The following is a 15,993-nucleotide window of genomic DNA, read 5'->3' on the forward strand; positions in this document are numbered from 1 at the left end:
CCAGAGGCGAGCTGGTGTGAGAGGCTGGAACTTCCTACCTGCACCCAAACATCTATCATATCTGAAACCCTTTTTTCAAGTTTGGTTTATCTGTTTCTTGGGAAGGGAAGACTTGAAGCCTGCCTGTAACAATCAGTTACATGTTAGTATAAAATACCCCATTTGCCAGAGCTAGGCTGAACTGGGAATATTGTGTCTAAATGTGTCCAGGGACAGAAAAGCAGATAGGGCCAGAAGAAAGAGGCCTCCACTGAGAGTTAGGAGGCCTGGCTTCTAGCTACAAGCATGCTGTGTGACCTTGGGTGACTCAAGCAAGCTCTCTGGGCTTCAGTTGCCCCAGCTATCCCCAAAGAGCTTAACATCCCTGACAGTAAGGCCCTTTTCAACACTATTTCCAAGCAAAGATGATTCAAGCCTGGAGAAAGGAAAGGAAGCAGGAAGGAGAGAGAAAAACAACAAGGAAGAGGATTGTGATGAGGAAAAGCAGAAAAGCTCCAAGAATGGATTCAGAACCTGCAGATCCTGGGAGAAGAGGCCAAGCCATCTGGGCTTCTGTCCCTAGCGGCACTAGCCCCCCGTCTAACTGAAGAACTTAGACTTGGGTAGCCAAGGGCCAGGAAGGATCAGGTACCTGGTCAAGTCAGGAGTCATGAAGCTCAGAGGGGGTTAAGGTGGCCGAAATTGAGACACTGTCAGGCAGTCCAAATAATGTACCAAAGACTCTGCCCCAGTCTCCCTGCCTAATGCCCGGAGCTTGGACAAGTGGGCACGTCCCGCTGGAGAAGGAAGTTAAGGCCTGGGGAAGCCCAGAGAAGAGTCAGGTGGGGTAGAGGAAGCATGCTGTCCTCTTGTCCCCAGGGTCGGTCACCTCACGCCAGCCCGTCACCCACAGTCTCTTCACCACATCGTCCCTGGACATGCCCAAGACTCTGGCTGGACCTTGGCAGGAAGTCCTCATGACCCCGCAGGGAATTCCCACCCAGGGCTCAGCCAAGCAGAGCCCTATACGAGCCTCCTGATAGGTGGGCCTGCCCTGGTAGCCAAGATTGGCCCACACCTCTCAGGCTGCCCTGCACTCTCAACAGAACTCTGCCAAGTTCTTTCTCCCTCTGCCTGCTGCTCCAGGAGCTCCTGGTGCAGTGGCAATAGTCCTCCACCAACTCTGCCTCACACCCAACCGGGCCAGCAGGGAGGCTGATCCTGCTGGCTCCTGAGCTGCTGTAGGTGGGTGGGTCCCAGCAGAAACGGTGTCAAGTGCAGCTGCCTTGGGTTCCCCATTCACGCTCAGATCTATTTGCTGATCTGGGTCAGGGAGCATCTCTACAGGAGTGATGGATACCTTAGGGGTCAGATGGAAATGAAAACACTTTACAGAGTTCAGCCGTTTATTGCCTTCATGGGATGGGAGAAGAGGTGGGGTGAGAGAGGGGTGCCTCAGCTGAGCGCCAACTCCACCTGGTCAGAGCTGGCCAGAAAGGAGCAGGGCTGGGGACCGAGCACTGGAGATGCCAACACTTCCATGGGCCCCACTCCCTCCGGCCATCCTCCCACACCCCTGCTAGCCTGATTGGCGGAAAGGGCAGTGCCCACCCTCTCCAGTCATGCCTGGGGTGGGTCCTGGTTGAAGGGCTGGAAGACAAGGAAGATGGGCTTGTCGGGCATCAGGATGAGGTTGAATATGGTGTCCACATCACTGAGATGCTGCAATTCAACCTTGAAGTTCTCCAGAATCTGAGAAAGAGGGGTTGTGGGCTTAGGAGAGAGGCAGGGAGGGTCTGTCTCCCCCAGGCCAGGCTTATTCACCTGTGAGCAGTGCCTGTTGAGTGTGATCTGAGAGGCTCCAAGGGGTCGACTGCCAGCTCCTACTGAATCCTGCGCAGAGCCTGAACACTCCACTAGTGCTTTGCCCCTTGGTTCAGGCTTTCACTTTGGTTTCTACAAAACCTTTCCCACCCCACCCCCATCCCATCACCACCGTGGGGAACATATGACCAGGGAGCACCAGTGGGTGGTGAGTGGATTTGCCCAGAGAGGAGACAGCAGGGGATTGTGGAGGAGGGGCGACAAAGTAATGGGAGACAGATGTCCCCAGGCTTGACTCACATGGATGAGGAAGAGGGTCATCTCGAGCTCAGCAATCCGCCGGCCCACACACTGCCGTACACCCCAGCCAAAGCCCAGGTTCCGGAAGTGGATGAGGTCCCTGTCTTTACCCAGCCACCTGGTTGGGTCAAACTTGTCCGGATTCGAGAAGAAGGCAGGGTCTCGGCCCATGGCATAGATGGCCACTTGCACCAATGTCTGGGTACACAGTGAGCAGAGATCTGAGTAGGCCTCACCTCCTCACAGCCAGGAGCGTTACGCAGCATCTCCACTCCCAGTCCCTAGCCTGGCTACCCAACTGTGCAGCACAGGACGCTGCCCACTATGTGACCTTGAACGAGGCCTCCCCCCATTCCCTGAACCTCGCCCATTAAATGGGCGTGACTGAAGACACTAGGCCAGGCACGGCCCAAGGGATTGTCCTGCCCCTTTCCTCAGCACCAGAGGGTCCCCAGAGACCCAGGCAGCCAGTGGGATCTCCCTCCTAACCCTACATTCCAGCAACTTTCCAAAGACCATCACCCACTGTGTCCACCACCTCTGTCCTTCGTTCGGACTTGGACCACTGCCACCAAGGACCCCACCAGCCAGCTCCAGGAAGAAAGGCAGGACAGAAGCCCCCATCACTCCCATCTGTACACAACTGCAATCTGCCCCTGGCCTCGTCTGTCTGACTGACAGAGCCTGCAGCCCTCCTGCTGCACCTACCTTGGCAGGAATCATGTAATCTCGAAGAACCAAGTCACTTGCGAGGTATCTCTGTAGGGTCACGGAGATGGGGTGGAGTCTGCCAGTGAAAAGCATTCAGAAGCTGATGCCCTAAGGCCTGGACGAAGCCCTGCACCTAGCATGGCATCTCAGCCCCAGCTGCAGCACCCTGGAGGACCTGGAGGCAGGACCCTTCTCCCTATTCCCAGCTATCTTCCCCAGACTTCCCACTTCCTGCTACCAGTCTCCTCCACCAGCCCATTCTTGTAACCCTGTGTGCAGGCACCACCCTGACCCTGCCCAGGGATTTGTGGCGGGGGGGGACAGGCATAGGTGGGGGTGGGCTTGCCTCAGTGTCTCCTTGATACTAGCTTTGAGGAGCGGGACCAATTGCAGCATCTTGCTTATGTCTCCCTGGGCCTGGCGCCGGGCATTCAGGACCTCCTCCCGTAGCATGTCCTGCACATTCAGGCTGCGTGCCATCTCATACAAGTGCCATTGCAATGTCATGGATGTCTGGCAGGGAGTGTGAGGGTACAGAAAACCAAGAGGACAGGTCACTCCTGGGGCACCTAGACCCAGGCTAAATTTTCGTTGCCAAACACCTCTCCCCACCCTTCTCCCAGTATCCAGAAACCACCATCCACAAAATACAAAACACAATTCAGAAGGCAAATGTCCAAGAAGCCTTTCTTGTGGCCCAGGCACAATGTTTGGGGCAGCACTTGTCCCTGCCCTCCCCCTCATGTCACCAGAGCCCACCCATCTCCCCAGCCACTAGAGGGTCATCCACAAAGCTAATGCCTTCTTCCAAAGGACTCCAGAGGCCCTAAGAGGCCAAATCCTACTTCTGTAACAGTTGTACTTCTGAATGATTGCCATTCATCTTGAAATGCCTGTTAAATGACCAGCCCTCTCCCCAGTAGAACTTCCCCCTAAACTTAGCATCTGCCTATAGCAGCATAGCGTAAAGTGAGGCTCAAAAATGCTGAAACCAGAACAACCAGACCTGTTTTCTATCAGTATTGAAATTAGCACGTGGTATATACTGAGATTAACCAGCTATTCTCAGTATTAGCCCAAGGTCGTGACTGTTAACTTTCACTGAAGGTATGAGCACCCCTCATCAAGCCCCACAGCTCAGATTCCTCAGTGGTGAGACCCTGGGCTGGGACAGCCCTCTGCCCTAGGGCTAGGACACGAGTTGTCGGCATATTATCTTACCAAGGACCATATTTTGGTCCAAGAGGTTTGGACATGCTCCTTCTTCTTCCCAGCAGAAACAATTGTGAAAAAATGCCATCCAGTCACTTCCTGCCTTGAAATCCTTGCCTGGCTCCCTGGAGTCCTGAGATCAAGTCCAGAGGCTCTGACTGGACCCATGGACCTCTTCCAACACTTGCCTGTTGCTCCCAGCCCACCGCCACCTCTCTCCAACATGCTCCTCATGCTGTAGCCACACTGAGCTACACACAGCTCCTGAAGCCCAGATATCTTCCTCACGCTGCTCCCTTTTCCTACAATTCCCTTCCCCAACCTAGGAAGCAAGTGTGTACTCCTTCCTCAAGGCTCAGATCAAATGCATGTATTTGTCTCAGTACTTCCAAGGCTTGACACAGAATGGGTACTCAGGAGATACTTGTAGTATCTTGTACTTGTACAAGTATACTTGTAGTCAGCTAAGTTACTAGCTGTGTGACCTTGACGACGTTCCTTAACCTCTCTGTGCCCCAGTTTCCTCATCTGAAAAAGGGTTGTTTGTGAATCCTAAGTGAGTTAACACATGTGAAAAACTTAGGACCCTGCCTGCCATATAGTACTCGCTTAATAAATGTTACCTAAGAATAATAGCTGCTTTGGTGCAGGTGAGCTTTTTTCGGAGATCTCTTCTACATGACTGACAATGAACTATATTTAAAATATGCTCAGTGGGATAGGGAGGGTGGGAGGGAGGGAGACGCAAGAGGGAAGAGATATGGGAACATATGTATATGTATAACTGATTCACTTTGTTATAAAGCAGAAACTAACACACCATTGTAAAGAAATTATACTCCAATAAAGATGTAAAAAATAAATAAATAAAATAAAATAAAATAAAATATGCTCAAAGGCTCCATCTGCAGCCCAGGGACGGAAACACCTCCATTAGAGTACAATGTAAATATGATACCTAGGGGGGCTTCCCTGGTGGCGCAGTGGTTGAGAATCTGCCTACTAATGCAGGGGACATGGGTTCACGCCCTGGTCTGGGAGGATCCCACATGCCGTGGAGCAACTAGGCCCGTGAGCCACAACTACTGAGCCTGCGTGTCTGGAGCCTGTGCTCCACAACAAGAGAGGCCGCAATAGTGAGAGGCCCACGCACCGCGATGAAGAGTGGCCCCCGCTTGCCACAACTAGAGAAAGCCCTCACACAGAAACGAAGACCCAACACAGCAAAAATAAAATAAATAAATTCATAAACTCCTACCCCCAACATCTAAAAAAGAAAAAAAAAACAAGGAGAACCATTAAAAAATAAAAACTGAATGGTTAGGTTCTCCTTTAAAAAATAAATAGATAGATAGATAGATAGATAGATAGATAGATAGATAGATGATAGAAAGATACCTAGGAAATCAAGTTATTCACCTAAGCATGACACATGCTTCTCCCCAGGCCTGAAATGCTATTCCTCCTCTGTCCTCCTGGCAACAAGCGGAAAGACAAATTGATTTTATTCTATGGAACACTCTCCCTGTCCTACAAGGCCATGTTAGTCTCTCCCTTTTTCTCAGCGTTGTCAGTACCTGGTACATGCCTCATCATCCAGCCCTATAATACGGTGAGGTAGTCATCTGTGTCCATGCTACCTCCTTGTCATGGGCTGAATTGTGTCTCTCCCAAATTCATATGTTGAAGTCCTAACCCCCAGCACCTCACAATGTGACTGTATTTGGAGATAGGGCCTTTAAAAAAAAGGTAATTAAGGTAAAATGAGGTCATGTGGGTGGGCCCTAACTGAATAGGACTGGTGTCTGTATAAGAAGAGAAGGAAGACCATGTGAAGATGTAGGAAGAAGACGGCCATCAATAAGCCAAGCAGAGGGGCCTCAGAAGAAAACAACCCTGCTGACATCTTGATCCAGAACTGCAAGACAATATATTTCTGTGGTTTAAACCACCCAGTCTGTGGTACTTTGTCATGGCAGTCCTAGCAAGCTAATATACTCTTCCTCTCTGAGCCATCTGGGAGATTTGAAGTCTACTATATTCACCTTTATAGTCTCAGTGCCCAAATCATAACTAATAACCACGAAACACTAAAGAATTAACCCTCACTATCACATTAGCTTGAGAAAGTTTAAGGTATTGGAAAAAGGGATGGCACATAAGACAGAGAAGTTTTGACTTTCAAGAACAGAAGTTTCTGGGGCTTCCCTGATGGCGCAGTGGTTAACAATCCACCTGCCAATGCAGGGGACACGGGTTCGAGCCCTGGTCTGGGAAGATCCCATCATGCTGCGGAGCAACTAAGCCCACGAGCCACAACTACTGAGCCTGCGCTCTAGAGCCTGTGAGCCACAACTACTGAAGCCTGTGTGCGCTACAGCCCATGCTCCACAACAAAAGAAGCCACTGCAATGAGAAGCCCGTGCACCACTACAAAGAGTAGCCCCCGCTTGCCGCAACTAGAGAGAGCCTGCGCACGGCAATGAAGACCTGACACAGCCAGAAATTAATTAATTAATTAATTATTTATTTTAAAAAAGGACTTGGCCATCCAGGACCATAAAAAAAAATTAAAGAACAGAAGTTTCTGGGGTATTGTTCGGCCTCTGGGAGACACCACAGATGATGCCTTCAGACATCAGGGGCAGCTTTTCTGAGGTCCTGCCTTCCTCCCTGACTCGGAGTGAGCTGTGTCACCCACCTGTGCCTAGTCACTCCCTCCTCAGAGGCAAAGAAAAAATCGTGGATGAGCCTCAAGGCATGCTCCATGCATGACCAGCTTGACCTCACCCTCCTAGGAGATTAGTATCTAGGAAGTAGAGTCAAGAGAGGGAGATGCACCCCACGTGGACAGGGTTTCAGACAACGAGGCAGGCTGGGGGGAGGGGGCATAGGGGCACAGGAAGGGACAGGATGTGCCCCTACAGCCACCTCACTGTGTCCTCACCGTGTCCACGCCCCCTGCAAGCATCTCCGTAATGTTGGCCTTGACATCCTCAGAGAGCAGCTTGTCATTTCCCAGGAGCCGGTAGAGGATACCTGGGTAATTGGTGAACTCTCTTTTCCGTCTCAGGTCCCAGTAGAAGTTCTCGGTGTATTTTTCAGCTGTGGGGCAGGAAGAAAGAAAATAGAGTGAGGCCAGGACTTCCCTTGTGGTCCATTGGTTAAGAATCTGTGCTTCCACTGCAGGGGGGACAGGTTAGATCCCTGGTTGGGGAACTAAGATCCTGCATGCCGTACCATGCGGCCAAAAAAAAAAAAATAGAGTGAGGCTCTCTGCAGAGGGGAGGGAAGGAGCATGATCTCTGGTGGGAGGTGGTACAGGGGCTTGGGGATTCTAGAGTCCTGCCCTTTCTAGGCTGCCGTCTTTCTGAGCAGCACTCTCTGCTGAATCCTCCATATCTGTTTTTTTGATTTATTGACCACAGCTCTTTGGGGTAAGTGCTATCATCCCCATTTTACAGATAAGGAAACAGAAGTCCATCTAAGATAATGACTTGCCCAAGGTCACAAAGGTGTCAGGGGCAGGGGTAGGATTTGACTCCAGGCCTGGCACCTTCACCACATCCCAATCAGCCTTCTCCACCCTTTACCAATCTCTCTCACCAAAGTCCTACTCTGTCACCAAGCACAGCCGTGTCTGAAATACTGGTGCTTAACCCATGTTGGGAATCATGGGCTCCTTGGAAGAATACGATGGACCTCTTAAATCCTGTTTCTCCAGAAAAATCTAATCATCCCCATTAGCCAGCCTTCAGCCCACCATATTCAGGGGTTCCTGGGCTTTCCTGATGCCCATCCCTGCCCACCAGAGGGTGGGCTTTCTACATGGCAAGCCAGTGCTCATTGACATAACTTGGGACAAAGAGGCAGGCTGAGATCTGGAGCTTCCAACTGACTTTCTCTCTCCCTCTGTCTCTTTCTCCCCACTCCCCCAAACCTCATCCCTGCCAACCGAGGCCTGGATTTCCCATCTCCTGAGGTAGACAGGGCTCTCCTGGCCCCCACATATGGCTGCCCAGGGTACAACCCTCACCTTTATTGAAAATTATGTCCCACGCGGCTACATGGTCTCTCCAGGTCTTGGTCCTGAACAGACGGAACAGGTCTGGAGGGAGGTTGAGCATGGGGACACTGGTGTGGAACATCTGGTAGACGGCATCAATGAACTTCTGGGCCTCAGGGTCCACTACTTCATCCAGCATCCCCAGGCGCTCCCCAAACATGACATTGGTGATGGCTGCAGGGGAAGCAAGGTTGAGGAATCTCTTCCAACCCGACCATCTGAGAGCCTCTGCTCCCAGGAAACCATCCCTCCCAACACATAAGAGCCCCTGCACCCAACCTCAGCTTCCTTCAGTAAAGAAACTGAGGCCTGAGTCCCAAAGGGCTAAAATTGCAGGGCTAAGGAAAACTGCCTTTCTGGCGGCCAGTCAGGTCCTTCAGAGGGTCACGTGGCAGACCCTAAAAAGGGATCACTTGAGTGGGAAGCAGAGCCTCCAGCCCAGGCTGGGATGAAACTGCTCGGCCCCTCTTCCCCCAGCACCCACAGCAGCCTCTTGGCTTTCCTCCTGGAAGGAGAGGTTTCTCGTCTATAATTGACCAAAGTGGCTAAATACTTCCTGAAACATGTCAGATGGGTGCCTGGGGGACATCAGTCCCTGGTAATTGGCCATCCAGGGCCCACTCTGGCTGGACATAAGAAAACACAACAACTCCAAGGTTTTCCTACCTCCTGGCTCAGGAATCTGAATGCTGATTTCATGCCAAACTCTGGGTACTCCAAATCTCCTGAAGTGACCACATGAGCCCCCATCAAGCCACAGGGCCTTTGCATGTGTATGTTTCCTCTGCCTATGCTGTCCAACCTCCTTATTCCATCTGGATAACTCTTACACATCCTCCAATACCCTGCTCGGATTAACCACCCAACCCTCCCCTTCCCTCCCAGACCTCAAAGGGAAGGTCTCTGTCCCAGGAGAGGGAGATTTTCAGAATGAAGGGCCAAGCCAAGCCTGGCTTTTGGAGGGAAGTGGCAACAGGGACCTACACTTTAGAGACTCTTGCCCCCATAGCATGAATCAGATGAGAGCGTGCAGCTCCCCCTGGGTGGCTGAGGGCAGAGAATGTGTTCATGGGCTCATCTCAAGCCAATCCCGACACTTCTTCAGGGTCCGTGTTGGGTCTCTAGGTGGGACGCTGGGTTCTCCCACCCCCAAGACTGTGGCCGGGTAGGTTCAAGCCCCTTACACTCAAAGGCGAAGCGAAACAGGTCTTCCCTGATGTCCCCTGAGAACTTTCCAGAGCCCCGCTGCTTGATGCGTCTGTGCAGGACGCCGACGAAGTCCTGAGACACTGGGTTCAGCAGGGGAATGAAGTTCTTTATGGCCTCTGGAGCCATCACCTCCGTGTTCAGGACCAACCGGTCTTTCTTCCAAGCTCCTGCCTTCCTGAGAAAACATGGGCCCTCGGGCCCTCATGGTCACAACCCCCAGGCCTGGCAAACACAGAGGGGGCTGACTTGGCTCTCCCAGGAGGCTGAGCCACAGCTCAGAGTCCAGCACTCACATCCACGTCCTCCTCTGCCCTCACCTCCTCCCAGCTTCTGCCTGGCCTGGGCGGGGCAGCGGGGAGAGAAGTGGGGAGGTGTGTGACAGGAAAAAAAGAGACTGAAGGAGAACAAAACCCCAGCCCTGCTCTGCTCTCTCTGCTGCTGCTGCTTCAAGCCAGGAAATCATATTCTTAAAGCCTTTAAGCAGCTTTCAAACCCTCTAGTCTTTGCTTCTGCTACAGGCCTGCCCTCCTCACCACTTCCCCTTGCTCCTGGCCAATCTCACCTCCTACCATTCAAGGGCCCCTCTACATCACCTTTTCTGACCCCTGCACAGACACAATTGACCAACCTCTGCACCCCCAACACGTCCCATTACTCACATTGGTGGGGAATCTCAGGTGCCCAGAATAGGGTTAACGCCCATTCTTATTCTCAGCTTATGGCCCATTCTTGAAAATAAATCCATGCAAAGCCCTCTTTGTCGTTTTGGGGCTTTGTTTGTTTACAAGAATGTTGTTATAAACTCACCACCCAGCAGAAAAACTAGGAACTTGACAATAACTTACAGATGCCCACCTGGTCCTCCCACATCCTGCCTCCCCAGCTAAGAGGACCACCAACCTGAATCCCTTGTTTGCTTTTGTATATAGTTTTATCTGACCGACATGTATTTCTAAAACATACTTTTAAAAAATGTATACTTGTTTTCAACTTCTTATAAAAGCTGTCATGATTTGGTTTGTTCACTCAGTTTTGTATTTCTAGGTATCATCTGTATTGTTGTGAGTCACTGAGTCTGTTCTTTTTGACTGGGATATGCCACTGTCATTCATTCATGCTCCTGTTGGGCATTTAAGTGGTTTCCAGGTTTTTGCTATTATGAACAAGCGTGTTGCAAACATTCTAGTACATGTCCGCCTCGGGGGGCAGGATATTCTTTGGAGTATATCCTTGAGAGCAGAACGGCTGCATTGTAAGCATGTGAATATTCAACTGCAGGAAGTAATGTCCAACCATTTTCCAAAGTGGTGCCATCAGTTTTCAGCCTCACTAGCAAGCTATGAGCATTCTAGTTGCTCTATATCCTCACCAACACTTGCTATGGTCACATTTTAAATTTTTGATGAGCAATTTGGTGGAAAACGGTACCTAGTACATTTAAATACACTGACTTGTTCATGTTTCTCACTGTTCCTTTAGGCTATAAGGTACTCACAGTGGCAGGGCCCTGCCCTACTTGTGACCCAGAACCCAGCACAAGGACTGGTACATAGTAGGCACTCAGTGAAATGGGACTTAATGAATGAACCAGTAAATGAGGACTTTTCAAGTTCTTTAATTACTCAGTAAGATCTTCTGCCTGACCATGTCGCTGAAGGTTGGCAGGGCAGTTCACCATCCCCATCATCTGTTTTATGGAGGCAGGAAGATGACAGGGATTTGTCTAGAGGCCCCAGCTAGAAAGAAAAGGCAGGGCACACATGGCCCCAGCCCCTCACCCCCAGCCTCTGCCCTCGCCACAGCTGCCCATCATCTCCCTCCAGCCCCTGGGAGATGGCCCAAGACTCACTTCAACAGGACCCCGATGGGTTTCTGGTAATACTGGTGATAGGCAACCCAGGGTGGGATGTTGTATCGTTCTGGGTTGGGTCCCTCGAACTTAAAGAGAAGGGCCACATCTTCAGGATCGATGATATAAACTGACTCCAAATTGCCGAGCTTCTCTCTGGAGGGGCAGAGAAGGGGTGCTATGATGTAAGGTTTGAGAAGAGCCACGCACACCCTGGGTAATCAGGACACAGGTCTCGGCTCGTCTGTAACTATCTTGTGGCTGACAGCACAGAGCAGACAGGCCTGGGAATGGATCCCATTCCACAACCTCCTCGCTATGTGACCTAAGTCTCTTACCCTCTCTGAGTCTCAGTTTCCTCAGTGGAGATAAATGCAGTACCTGTCTTACAGGATTGCTGAAGGATAAGATGATATGAAGTCTAGGGGTGTGATTCCCATTAGGCATTCTACAAGTGACAGCTTTGTGCTTATCTTATCATCACAGTGGCTCCTGCCTACCTCAGCACATCCCCAAGACTTACCCAGGGCCTTCCATGGACCATCACCTCCTCCATGTTCATGCTTCCTTTGTGTCCACACTCTCAGCACCCTCCACCCTCTCACCCAGGCAGAGCTCAGAAACATGGCACTTTCGTGGCAGCTTGGAGTGACCCTGTACTGAAGTGACTCCATGTAGCTTGCCAGGCAAGCCAGGCACCGGGCCAGGCAATCCCTTCTAGGCTCTAGGATTGAAGTCCTGGGAGTGGCTGCCCTGCCCCCTGGAATCAGATGTCCAACAAAGTACCTTGTTGCTATTAAAATCAAACTACAGTAAAACATCAGACCCCGGGCATAAATATACCTCAAAGCACTTTGCAGACAGTATTAAAGCACAGCTGTTGGGCCTCCCTGGTGGCGCAGTGGTTGAGAGTCCGCCTGCCGATGCAGGGGATGCGGGTTCGTGCCCCGGTCTGGGAGGATCCCATGTGCCGCGGAGCGGCTGGGCCCGTGAGCCATGGCCGCTGGGCCTGCGCGTCCGGAGCCTGTGCTCCGCGACGGGAGAGGCCACAACAGTGAGAGGCCCGCATACCGCAAAAAGAAAAAAAAAAAAAAAAAAAAAAGCACAGCTGTTGTGAAACAACAGAAAATTCTACTTCTCACTTGCATCTGCCTTTTGCATAAGAAAGTTAATTCAAGATACCCTTTAAAAAAAAAAAAAACGGTCATGAAGAACCTAGGGGCAAGACGGGAATAAAGATGCAGACCTACTAGAGACTGCACTTGAGAACATGGGGAGGGGGAAGGGTAAGCTGTGACAAAGAGAGTGGTAGTATATATGGACATATATACACTACCAAATGTAAAATAGATAGCTAGTGGGAAGCAGCCACATTGCACAGGGAGATCAGCTCGGTGCTTTGTGACCAGCTAGAGGGGTGGGATAGGGAGGATGGGAGGGAAGGAGACGCAAGAGGGAAGAGATATGGGGACATATGTATATGTATAACTGATTCACTTTGTTATAAAGCAGAAACTAACACACCATTGTAAAGCAATTATACTCCAATAAAAATGTTAAGAAAAAAAGGAATTAAATATATTTATAAATTATGCTCTTAGAGTAAAATAGCAAAATAAAAGATACTTATTTCTAAAGAAAAAAAAAGATACACTTTAAGGTAAAATATCATGTAACATACAGGTATAAGCCAAATTCTCATTCTCTCTCTCTCCCCCCTCCCTCCCCTCTCTTCCTCCCTCTTCCTGGAGAAAGGAGAGGGAGGGGGAAGGGGGAAGGGAAGGTTGGGGAGATGAAAAGAGCACTGCTTTAACCACTGACCCATAGAGACTGGGCCTACCTTCCCCCAGTCTCCTTGGCGAGCCATGACCTCCATTTTTTTTTTGAATTTTAATTTTATTTTTTATACAGCAGGTTCTTATTAGTTATCTATTTTATACATATTAGTGTACATATGTCAATCCACGGCCTCCTAGAAAATCCTCTCAGTGTTTTCCCAGCTGCCACACGGCTTCAAACCACTGTCTCCATTATAAAAAAAAAGCTAAGCAAAGTCCTTGAACTGCTATTGTTATTATCAATTCCACCTCTGGGAATCTAGCCCAAGGCAGCTATCTGACATCAGACAATGATGCCTGATGGATGAGAATGTTCATAGCAAAAAAAATGGAAAAGGATATCTAATAGCAAAAAAAAAAAAAAAAAGCCTAGAGTGGACTAAATGTCCACTTTAAAGAACTGGCTAAAAAAATATGCCTTATCCATGCTATGGGCTACTATGCTGCCTTTTCAAATTATCTTAAAGTGAGAAAAGAGAAAAGAGAAAAGAAGTCCTCCATACATTGCTATAGGACAACACCAAACAGCATATAAATATATTCACATTCTGAATGGAACATAAATATTATCAAAACTGAGATTGTATCTGATTTCAATTTTTCTAAATTGTTTGAGAAAGAACAGGAACAGCCTTGTATTAAGGAAAAATCCACAAAACTTGTATTTTAAATTCCTCATGTTCGTTTAGAAGTTTGTTATTTCAAGGCTATAGTTAGAATAGTGACACATTGAACTGGAAGTTAGACAATCAGGGTTCCAGCCTTGGCTTTGCCCTGATGAGCCGTGTGACCTTGGTAAGACCCTTCTCCTCTCCGGGCCTCAGTTTCCCCATCTGTAAATTGGGGATAATAGCACCAACTTTAAGGACATGTGCCAAGGCTCAGATGAAAGTGACTCAGAAAATAGAAAGGGGCTTTATAAAATAAAGAGTTCCTACAGGGACTAGAGGCAGGAAGAATGAGGCGGGGAGGAAGAAGGGGATAATGAGAGAGCTCCATGAAGTGAGGTTGGGGATAGAGGCCTGGAAGAGAGAGAAAGAGACACACAGACAGACAAGGAAGAGAGACGCAGGAGCAAACTTCTCCCAAGCCTGACATTCAGCCTGGTGGGGGGCGGGGGAGCGGGGCGGCGCCCTGCCTCCAGCCAGCTGTAAAGAAGGCACTTAAGACTTCAAAAGGCATTGTGGGAGAGGGAGGAAGTGACCCTGACGAGTGAGCAGCTGGTCCCCTACACAAACTAGCCTCCTCCCCCAGCCCACCTATCCAACCAGTTAACATGTCCTACATGCCCTTTCCTCATCTCGACCCTTTCACTTAAAGTAAAAGTAAAGTATTGTCCCTCCTGGTGTCCCCTCTCTGCCCTCAACCATCACCTTCCCCACCTCCCATCCCCCTCACCTATGCTCTCAGAAAAGAACCCAGGTGTGTCTTGAAGCCCACACACCTTAGAAACTGCTAGACCAGAACAAGTGAGGCCACCCACCAAGGGCAGCCCCCAGGCCCCACCCCCATCCCAGGGCAAGAAGGTGGGGTACACAGTGGTCAAAAGACCAAAGGCCCTTCCTCCTGGCAAGAAGCTAGGCAGATGCTTGGGGAAGAGGGGCTCCAGCCAGGCCTAGTGGAAGGGACAAAATCAGCTGCTCCAGAGCTGCACGGGGCCAAGGGGCGAGGCCAGCGCCCCAGCAGGACAGGGTTCTAGCTGAGTGACCAGGGCAAGAATCCTAACCTCTCTGAACTTCATTCTCTTCTGATAATAGGGATGATAAAATTACCTTGCAAGGTGTCCTGCGGATAATGGATGTAGGGAGGCATTTGTCAGGGCTTGTTCTCTTAGTATTCCCACCTCCCTAAAGTTTCAAAGGGTATAGGACCTGGGGACTGTTGAGGCCTCAGGGCTGGGAAGTGAACCCACTGTCTGGGAAGCCTTATCCCTTCTCCTGCCACCCCCAGGCAGGAAGACATAAAGTCAGAGGTGAACAAGAGCCTGGAATGGGAGGGCAGACCATGTGAGGAGAGGGGAGCACAGCAGGGCTGTGCTATCCCACCAGCCCCCAACCTCTGCCAGGCTTACCTGTAAATGGGGCCATACTTCTGGAAGTTCTGGACGTGGTGATAGTGAATTTTCTGTGAGCCCTTCTCCCTCCAGAAATGGTATAGGTTAAGCCAGCCATTGTCACCAGGGGTGGGGATCTCGTTGAAGGGGCGAGGGGTTTTAGTGGAGATGCTGGCTCCCTCTCCAGTGCCCACCCTGGGATGCCCCAGGCCCTCCCGCGGGGTGCTCAGGAGGGGCTGGCAGCCTCTGACCAGAACTGAGTGGAGGGGAAGCCCCCTGGCCAGCATGCTGCCCCTACAACTGCTCCTACTGCAGCAGGGCCTGATGAGGTGACTCTGGCCCTGGGCCCCTGGGCCCCAGCTTATAACCACCAGCTCAAGGTTAAGCGAGAAGCTGACAAAGCGGTCAGCCTCCCTCCTCCTCCCGCTGGCTCCAGCCCACATAGCCCCTCCCAGACTCGGGTACTGTAAAGAAAGAATGTTGTCCACCACTCCAGTTCTACAAAGATCAAGCCATTAGCCACTGCAGTCACCCACCTGAGGGGAACCCCTCCGTGCACCCTGAGGGAGACTTCAGGATGAAGAAAAACAGGAAGCATTTGGATTATACTGGCCCCTAGAGAGTTAAGATGTATATCTAAAGAAAAATTTCCATGCCCCCGGATTCTTGCACCTTCCCCTACATAGAAAAGCACTAAAAGCATTAACTTGAGATGTCTGTTGTTTGTGATTAGCGGTAATCTTTTCATGTTAGGCTACATGGTTTTTTTCCAGCAAAAAAGTCATATGAATCGTGGCTTCTCCCTTACTTCTCTGGAGCAGACTCTCAGAGCTATCTGAAAGGCTGTCTCCTAGGCGATAGTCCGGGTATCAACACTTGCCACCCCAAAATGTCTCTTTAGGATGCAGCTTATTTCAAGATGAAAACAATCAAGGCCCAGAAGACTTGGGAA

The 15,993-nt window shown here is 50.3% G+C and overlaps 1 protein-coding gene across 1 annotated transcript; it reads right to left on the reverse strand.

The window, feature by feature from the left end:
- Positions 1–1,599: 1,599 nt before the first annotated feature.
- Positions 1,600–15,328, reverse strand: CYP11A1 (cytochrome P450 family 11 subfamily A member 1; the record flags this gene model as incomplete). The annotated part of the gene is made up of 9 exons (XM_082619069.1): positions 1,600–1,731; positions 2,104–2,301; positions 2,812–2,890; positions 3,161–3,327; positions 6,974–7,131; positions 8,063–8,266; positions 9,277–9,476; positions 11,151–11,306; positions 15,060–15,328. The coding sequence occupies 9 exons, from the start codon at positions 15,326–15,328 to the stop codon at positions 1,600–1,602; spliced, it is 1,563 nt and encodes a 520-aa protein (XP_082475195.1).
- Positions 15,329–15,993: the final 665 nt, after the last annotated feature.

This window comes from Mesoplodon mirus (genome assembly GCF_964341445.2).
Source record: "Mesoplodon mirus genome assembly, chromosome: 4".
NCBI lineage: Eukaryota > Metazoa > Chordata > Mammalia > Artiodactyla > Ziphiidae > Mesoplodon > Mesoplodon mirus.